The following is a 9,819-nucleotide window of genomic DNA, read 5'->3' as shown; positions in this document are numbered from 1 at the left end:
TTCCTATAGTCTCAGTAGCCATGAAATCTCTGCTCATCAGCAGTGTCAGCTGGTTGTGAAAACAGAAACCTCCAGTGGATGCTATTTCTCTGGTTTATTGAGCCCCGGTTTGCTGACCAGAGGTCTCTGTCTTGTTATAGGCACTGACCTTAAGTATACATTTGTAAAAACAGTCAGTTTGGCATAGACCTCCTGTAGGAGTCCTGTTGATACAAATACATCATCATCACAGGCTGTAAACAACTGATCACAAAGTGAAGTATTCCTTGTTTCTTTTTACTTTTTACTTTCCCTGATATCTTTCCCTTTGTCTTCCTTTTCTGATTTGTCTTTTTCAAATTTTTCTTTTTCCGGTTTTGTCACACTATCGTAGGAAGGTGGAGAAGTGGTGGAAGGTGTCACATCGGTTTTCTCTGGTGTTGAATTCTCATTTAGTTTATCAATGAGGATTTCTTCTTTGAGAGGTGTTCCATCACCTTCTTTGCCTTTGTCTTTCTTGTATATACTTGAAACTTTTTTGACTTTCTGCTTCAAGAGGTAACGTCTATAAGCCCTCTGGATAATGGTAGCAGACACTTCCTCTTGTTTGCGTTTCAAGGTGGTTGTTATGGGCTCATAGGAGACTTTGGAGGGATTCGAGGCCATGAATCGCTCTTCCATTTGTATTCGAAGTGCATCCATCTCTCCACTCTCACCCAAAACACGCTTCGTAAAGGCAAATAAAATGTCGAGGCAGTGGATCCGGTCACCACTGACCATGGGGAGATCCATGGCAATGAGCTGGACTTTGTTTGGTTTTGCTATAAGAAGAGGAGGATCCAGGGCAGCTGCAAAATCAGAGAGCTTGGCAAACTCAATAAACTGAGTTGCATCTGGATCAAACTTCTCCCAAACCTCATAGAACATCTCAAAATCATCCTCACTCAGGGGCTCTGCACTTTCTTCAGTAGCAACACTGAAGTTCTCCAGGATGACAGCAATGTACATGTTCACCACAACCAGGAATGAGATGATGATGTAACTGACAAAGAAGAAGATCCCAACAGATGGGTTGCCACAGTCTCCCTTAACAGAACTTCCCGGGTGATCTTTTTCAGGGTCACAGTCAGGTGGTCCACTATTAAGGATAGGTGCTAACAATCCATCCCAGCCAGCAGAGGTGGTAATTTGGAACAGGCAGATCATGCTGTTGCCAAAGGTTTCAAAGTTGAACATGTCATCTATTCCAACTTCCCTCTTAACATAGGCAAAGTTGGACATTCCAAAGATGGCGTAGATGAACATGACCAGGAAGAGCAGGAGGCCAATGTTAAACAAGGCAGGAAGGGACATCATCAAAGCAAACAGCAGTGTTCGGATTCCCTTTGCCCCTTTGATCAGACGCAAGATTCGACCAATCCTGGCAAGTCGGATCACTCGGAACAGGGTAGGGGACACAAAATACTTTTCTATCAGCTCAGCCAGAAACATACCTGTGGAAAACCAGTAAACAACAAAAAGGTGCTAGGTTTAATAGCAGCAAGTGAAAAATTAACATTGATAAGATAAGCAGTGATTAATTTTATAAAATGTGAACATTAGAATTACATCTATTTGTGTGTGTGGGGTGTGTGCATCTGAACTATTTGTTGAAAACTTAAAACAATTTTTTACACATAATTTCATACACAGTAAGCAACTAAAGAAATGACAAAGTGAAGAATGGTCTACTAGACTTTTATTTGAAAGTCGAGAATGAATGAAAGGAACCTTGGTGGTGTAGTGGATTACAAACTGGGCTGCTAAATAAACACAAGGTCAGCAGTTTGAATCTACCGTTCATTCTGCAAGAGCTCCCTTAAAGATGTACAGCCTTGGAAATGCTATACACGGTCACTGTCAGAACTAACTTGATAGCACACATGAACCACCAAAGCAGGATGAATGAGAATGATGAAAAAAAAAAAACATATCCAAAGTTGAAAACATGAAATTTCACGTAACTTTTTTATTCAAATAAAAGCGTCAGTTCTTACCTACAATGGAAAGGATAACTACCACAAAATCAAAAATATTCCATCCGATGGTGAAATAGTAATAACGAAGAGAGATCAACTTTAGCACACATTCTCCAGTGAACAAAACAATGAACACCAGATTAATCCAATATAGAATGTTTGTCATTTCTTGACTTTGGTCATCAGTTTCCACCATCATTGTGACCATGTTGAGGCAGATGAGGATCATGATGCTAATATCAAAGACTTGTTTGGTCACAAAATCAAAGACCATTCCTTGAAATTTGTTCTGTAACAAAGAATGTATAAAGTCAATTTCTCTGATTTTAACATAGTAATACTGAAACAGAATTTATAACAACACATCATATATGCTTATTATTGGAATAAATTTTGGCTATTGGAATAGTCAACTCTTTTTATAAATGTATTTGTTTTATCCATACTATTGGGGATATTAATTAAAATTTATTTTAAAGAACTAATACAAAAATAATCTTCCATGTATTTTCTGTCATTTCCCCACCATTGGCTCCAGGATTCTTTCTTTGTATTTTTTTTTTAACTCTACTCAAAGACACAACATCTTAAATTCCACCTTAAGATGCAGCTAAGAAAGTGTTTTAAAAGTTACAGTTAAAGGACAAAAATGCTTGTGGAAAAACTAGTGTATGCAAGTAAATTCTGACTTTATTTAATGAGGTTGTACCAAGGTTAATTTCTTAGTTTTGATAACTGATTTATGGTTATGTAAAATTTAAGCATAAAGGAAAGCTGGGTGAAGATGATATGGGGAAGTCTGTAGTTCTTCCACAACTCATATATATAAGAATAATACTACCTTTTACAAAAGTTATGGCTTACTATTCAGAAACTTAATCCTTATATTAGCCAATTTGGACCTATTTCTAAGTACTAACTGACCTATGCCTCATCTCATAAATATCAATTTTGGTTATTGATCTTGTTTTGTTCCTTTGTGCCTATATCTGAAAACTATTTAAGACTTCCTAGGGCTTATTTTCATGTAAACTTTCAGATTGCTAAAACTTGGCATTGCAAATGCATTAAATACTAGTTTGTAGAGATTAGTGGTTGTAAAAGTTATAGATTATGAGTGATAAAAGTATGTCGTTCTTACAGCAGGTCGAGGTATGGGTTTTTGTGGTTTCTTTGAACCCAGTTTTTTCATTGCATTGTAGTATTTTTTCTGTTCTTCTGTCATAAAAATGTCTTGACCTCCAAAGTAAAGAAATAGAAGCAAAGCTTGTTAAAACCATCCTCTTTGTTAGTTATAACATCTACTTCAGTAACAGTTAAGCACTCAGATATTAACTAAAAGGTCAGTGGTTTGAACTCACGGAGCAAAAGACCTACCAATCTGCTTACACAGTGAGCAGGAAATCAGGAAACCCTATGGATTTGTTTCATTCAGTCCTATAGTGTTATTTATGAGTCTGGATCAACTCTTTGGGAGGCACACAACAACAAACATGTGAAAATTGGCTCTTACATATTATTCTCATATTGCTGATCTCTATAATTTATGAACATGCATATATTCATTGGAACAATTATGCCATACTAGTCATATTTCTTTAGTGAAAATATCAATATATACTAGCTGAATAATCAATTATATTAAAAATTACAATTGATTGAATCACTCAGAGTAATTTCTAGATTTTACATTCTTTTCTTTTACAAAAAGAAACAGTGTGATATGTATAGTTCACATGTTAGAGCAAAGATGAAGTTTTAGTATACTTATCTTCTTTTTCTGTTGGTTGAAGTTATCTATGATGACACCAATGAAGAGATTCAGAGTAAAGAATGAACCAAAAATAATAAAGATGACAAAATAAAGATACATGTACAGATTGTCTTCATACTTGGGTTGCAATTCTACCTAAAAATATAGGAATGAGTACCATTAGATAAAAATACTTATTTTACAAAATGAACATTGGTGAATTTTCAGTTATAAAATATGTCTAAATTGCTGGGGGATAAAAATATTTCATAAAATCTAAAATGTTTTATTTAAGAGTCTGGCAAGACTCTTCATGACTTGTAAAAATAAAATGACTCACAAAAAAAAATAATTAAAAATAATTTCACACGGTAAATTCCAACGTTACTAATACATTTTACTTTACAATAAATATCCTAATTGTTGTTGTTAAGTGCTGTCGAGTCGGTACCGACTCATAGCGACCCTGTATAGGGTTTTTCAATTAGCGTTTGGTGAGCTCAAACCATCTACCTTGTGGTTAAAAGCAACCTACAGTGCCACACCATGATCCAAATAGGACATGAAAATTGAGGATTTTCTCTGTTCCCAGAGTAGATGTAGAGTCACATTTTTCTATCTCTCTGACTAATTTTTCTTATTTAATAAAATGGAAATATTAGGACCTGTACTTCAAAAGGTTCTGGTATGGCACTGAAGGTTAATGTGCTGCACTGCAGAGTCGGTTTGAACTGTAAGGAAAGTGTTTCAAGCTCACCAGCCACGCCTCAAACACCCTATACAGGGTCTTTGTAAATTGGACCGACTCGATGACACTTACCAACAACAACATACATCAAAAGATAATCATTGTTGTTAAGTGCCTTCAATTCAGTTCCAACCCACAGAGACAAAAGACAGTAGTGAAGGTTAAATATATTAATATATGGAAAGTGTTAAGCTATAGTGTCTGACAACGGTAACTTCTAGGTGTAAAGATTTGATGCAATACCAGTTTTTGTTTCTTTTTCTTTTTAATAAAGACTAGAATGATTATCAGATAGTGTGCATATTGGGAAAGGGGTAAGGTATCTTTCATTTTTGAAAATTAGTCTATTGATCATCTTATTCAGTAAGTCTTAGGCACTCAACCACCGAACCCTCTCTTTCAGATCACTGTTTAAAGAAAGATAAGACTGTTGGTTTCAGCATTGCTGGTCATTTTTCTAACCAATGCAGCTAATAAATCACAGATGTTAATAGATGAAATTGCAACCTATTGTGCCATAAAATCAAGTTAGAGGGTCATTGTCCCAACAGGTTATTTTTTTTTTCGAATAAATACAATAGAATAGACATTTTGAGAAATATTGTAAAAGTACCTACTCTTAAGTGAGATTTTAATTACTTATGTGTATATGTGTTTCTGTAATACACAATGACATAAATAATATTTTAAACTATTTTATTAACTACAATACACATACAGAAAAATACTTAGTATTTTAAAACCATAATAAATTACTATAAAGTGAAACTCACAACCAAAAGCTTTATCAGAAATTCTTGGTGTCATCTGCTTAATGCTATTAATGATGACATCTGTCATTACTAAGAGAAAATGACTCTCCTCTTTTCCTTGTTTTTCTTTATATACACACCTAAGTATTTTTTTTCTAAATAATGTTAGTCTTGTCTATTTTTGAACTTTATACAAATAGTATGGTCTTAGCTTCTTTAACTCAATATTATATTTTTTCTATCTTGTTTGTATATGGTTGTATTCGTTTATTTTCATTGCTGTATAATATTCCATTGTTTGTCCATTTCTATTACTTTTGCGTTTTTCCAGTTTTTGGCTAGTGAAAAAATATTATGACTTCTGGTACATTTCCCACTGTACACATACAAAAGTTTTTTTGTGTTTCTAAGCATGGACTTATAGGATTATAGAATACTTTAAACTTTATTAAAAATGGAAACCTTTTTAAAAGGAATACTTATCAATTTTTCCCTTCCCTGTACTGTATAATAGTTCTCATTGTTCTTTATCATTGGCAACACTTCATAATGTCTGACTTTTTAAATTGTCAGTCTGGTAGATGTAGAAGTTATGTTTCATTCACTGGCATTACTAAGGTTGGGGTTACCCAGTGTGGGAGCTCACGGTGTCACTCCCTTCATGGATCGCCTCTCCAACTAGACTATACAGAGCCTGTAGTAGTGCTTGTTACCAACTTTAATCAGAGACTAATATGTGATCAATATATTTTAGGGAGCATGGTGGCTCGGTAAGATAAGCACTGGGCTGTAAACTATCCTTGGGCGAAGGATAAGGCTTTCTGCTCCCACAAAGATTTTATGGAAGTGAAACAAAACAAAACAAAACCCCTCAGAATGTTGAGAAGAAACAATGTGAGATTGAAAATGTTTTGTACTTTATAAGTGTCCACAGTTTTATTTTACTGACAGTATTATATAATTACAATAGTCTGAAAACACTCACATGATGAAATTAAACCATTTTCTCTTCAGGAAAACTTACATTTCGTGAGTCAACAGCTGCATACATGATATCCATCCATCCCTTAAATGTGGCCTGTAACAACAAAGTCACATTGTTTATTGTCCCTTCAAATTACAATTTTAGAAAAGAAATGAAGTACTAGATCAATTCACCAATATTCTCTCAATACAGGCCTCTGAAAAAGTTTGAGGTTAACATTAAAACTTTTGGGGCAATATTTTGTAATATGAATATAAGCATTAGAAGTACTTCAAATTTATACTTTTCTATAACATTCTTAAATGTATTTACATTGCAATTAACTATAAGAATACACTTATGGAAGTGATTTCCATGACTCTGACATGCCTATAAGAACACAATATACCATTTAATCAATTTCATGTATGTAATACTAGCATGAAACAAGTTGAACATTATACTATACAGTTTGATCTTACTGCTTTATTTTCTATTTGTTTATTTTTCTCTAAAGGACTATAGGAGTACTGCTGTGGTTCTGTGGGCTACTGCATCAGACTTCAAAGTCATTTGAACTGCAAGGTCGGTGGTTCAAGCTCACCAGCTGCTGCTTGGAAACTCTATACTGGGTCGCTATGGGTCGGAATCCACTTGACATCACTTAACAACAACAAAAGGACTATAAATAAACAGTATTACTACAAATCACCAATGATAATGATTTGTTCTTGAAAACCTCCTTAATATTGTTGAGCATGCTATTTTGAGGCATTATATTACATGAGAAAGGAGCTCTGGTAGCATAGTGGTTATGAATTGGGCTGCTAACCTCAAGGTCAGCAGCTCAAAACTACCAGCTGTTCCGAGGGAAAAAGATGAGGCTATCTGCTCCCGTAAAGATTTACAGTCTTGGAAACCCTGTACAAGGTCATTATGAGTTGGAACTGACTCCACGGCACACTACCACCACCACCATATTACATGAAAAAGCAGTTTCCTTAACAGAAAACAAACAGTATATTCAACGGAAGTTTATCACTTTTAAACATTTGTTTTCTATTGTGTGGGAAAGTAATCCTGAAAGCAATTGTCTTGTGAAATTTTTTTCAGTTCCTTAGGACTACAGACTTTGCCTTTCTCCCACTATTCAAATATTGTTGGGAATTGTCTACATGGATTCCCTACGGAAGTGTGTGGATATGGCTTAAAAATGTGGCCAGTTGAGGAGCTGAATGCATTTTTATAAACTTATAATAAAATAACAGTCTTACTAGCAAGGTTTTCATCTGTAAAAGAAAACTCTTCCTATTGAAAGGGTTCAACCAGCAAATAGGAATAAGGGAACTGATATGGGCCTCAGGGTAAGGGTTTTTTGTAATAGTAGTGGTGAAGGTTGAATGGGTAACTATTGTTTTTAGGTGCCTTTGATTTGACTCTGTTTCATAGCAACCCTCGGTTTAATTCAACAAAATGAAGCACTGCCTGGCTCTGTACCATCTTCAAAATTGTGGTTATGTTTGAGCCTATTGTGTGACGAGGGTTTAAACACTCTCGGTACCTGAGCAGGAATGCAAAAACCTACCTTTCTCTCCCTACAATGCCACCTCAGGTTTATTACCACTTCTTTACTCAGGATAGAAGTTGGGAGAAACCACGGAAAGTTCCATAGAAATTCTAGTAACAACACACGTACAATTGAGTACCTATGGGAGACTATAACTCTTACAGAGCAGTCATGTTTTCTCTCAGGGTTTGGAAACACAGTTTGGCAACTGAGAAAGGATCCGGGCAGATACACTCAAGGAATGCCTCACAGAGTTGAAAACCCCAGCTTCTGCTGGGAAAACAGGCAATAATTACAGAATCCCTAAAGGGGGATGGGATAGTGGGGCAGAAGTCTTGCAAGTCTGAAGAGGCTATCAGCTGAGTTAAGAAAAATATAGACTTTGATGCTGGACATTGTCCTTGGACATCATAAGACGACACTACATAAAAACTAAATGTCAAGCAAGACTACATGACATTGGTGGTCAGAATAAAAACAGAACATACACAGGGGCTAAATGTGATTCCAGGGCAATAGTTAGGAAAGTATAAGTCTATTTAGGAAGGAGACTAGAGTAAAGAGGAATATGAATTTGACCGAATAGATAACAAAAGCACAGACAAGAAGGAAATAAGTTACTATGAGTTAGTGAATATAATGTTTTCTGCACCTGGGCAGAAATGGGACCTGTTCTCATCAGGAAAATTCAGTTACAGACTAAAGTAACTCTTTGCAAATACTTAACAAGAAGAATTTCAGATTCGTTTTAATATTAGGTCCTACAGAATAATAAAGTGGTTACTTACGACTTGAAGCAGAGAAAGATATCCAAGTCCCACGTTATCAAAGTTTACTTTCACATTTTTCCACCTGGCAGTTTGATTGTTCTCTATAAGGGCTTTACATTCACTGTAGTTGTTGACCACACTTATATCAAACATCTCTCCAGTGGTAGTGTTAATACAATGGTAAAATTTGCCAGCAAAGAGATTCACTCCCATGATACTGAATATTAACCAAAAGATTAGACAAACCAAAAGTACATTCATTATGGATGGAATGGCTCCTAAAAGAGCATTTACAACAACCTGGCAAAGAAACGAGAAAGAAGATTCAATGAAAAGTCAATTACAGATATTTATCTTTTTGCCAATTTAAAATAATATAAAAAAACACTAAAATTAACTGATAGAAAATACATGTCTTTCAAGTTGAATATCAAGTAAAGATTAAACCTTGATAACTTGAACAGACAATTTTAAAGTGGTAGTTTAGAAGAGTAGAAATTAATTTTATTACTGTATTATGTTTTCTTAAGGAATAAGGATATACACATAGCAAATTTTCATCAAACAGTAAATTATTTATAGATGTAAAGCATGATCAAGGATATATGATATGCTTACAGAGGTAACGTCATCCTGTAAAAAAAAAGTTTAAATCATGCAAACTGTACAATTTACTATCCAAAGCTTGAGAGTAAAGGAGAGTACTTGTGAGATCGTTTTCAGACTGAAAGAGAACCTTAATAATAATTATCCTCAGAGATCTTCCAAGGCAAATACAGAGTAGGATCACCATATATTCAAAGGCATATATTAGCTGCATGCCTCTGGGGATATTGCTTAACTTTTCTGACTCTAAGAGTACTAATTTGTGAAACCCCTTTCAAAATAAAGTTTTTAATTGAAAGACCACAATAATTTTATAATTGGTTATGACTGGCTATATTCCATAAACCATCATAACTTGAGTCCAAGGATTTTCCCTGATAGCTTTGGTATTTGAAGCTTTCTCCATTAATCAGGGCATTTTAAAGAACCGTTTCCAGTATATTTCTTAAATTATCCATGAAATCAATATTTAGCAAAATGTACACATTCACCTAAACTACAACAGATATAAACATGATAAAGGAATAGAGATGCAAAAGGTGAGAAATATATGCATAATCTTCCTCAAATCCCTTATGGTATATAAAGACATATACAGATATATAGATGATATAGAGCTTTTCCATCTTTTCTCTTCATAGATGTAGTCAATTTTATTTTGT

The 9,819-nt window shown here is 34.7% G+C and overlaps 1 protein-coding gene across 1 annotated transcript in view; it reads right to left on the bottom strand.

Moving 5' to 3' along the window:
• Positions 1 to 276: 276 nt before the first annotated feature.
• The window catches only part of SCN2A (sodium channel, voltage-gated, type II, alpha subunit), a 213,296-nt gene continuing 203,753 nt past the window's right edge, over positions 277 to 9,819 (bottom strand). The window contains exons 21-26 of the mRNA XM_006867032.1: positions 8,570 to 8,851; positions 6,275 to 6,328; positions 3,769 to 3,906; positions 3,139 to 3,243; positions 2,016 to 2,286; positions 277 to 1,472 (exon numbers count right to left, since the gene is read on the bottom strand). Coding sequence (XP_006867094.1) covers positions 277 to 1,472; positions 2,016 to 2,286; positions 3,139 to 3,243; positions 3,769 to 3,906; positions 6,275 to 6,328; positions 8,570 to 8,851 — 2,046 coding nt within the window. The remainder of the gene's footprint in view (positions 1,473 to 2,015; positions 2,287 to 3,138; positions 3,244 to 3,768; positions 3,907 to 6,274; positions 6,329 to 8,569; positions 8,852 to 9,819) is intronic.

Source organism: Chrysochloris asiatica, unplaced genomic scaffold (genome assembly GCF_000296735.1).
Source record: "Chrysochloris asiatica unplaced genomic scaffold, ChrAsi1.0 scaffold00099, whole genome shotgun sequence".
Classification (NCBI taxonomy): domain Eukaryota; kingdom Metazoa; phylum Chordata; class Mammalia; order Afrosoricida; family Chrysochloridae; genus Chrysochloris; species Chrysochloris asiatica.
Note: the sequence above shows the minus strand (reverse complement) of the source record. Positions and strands in the feature narration are given on the sequence as shown.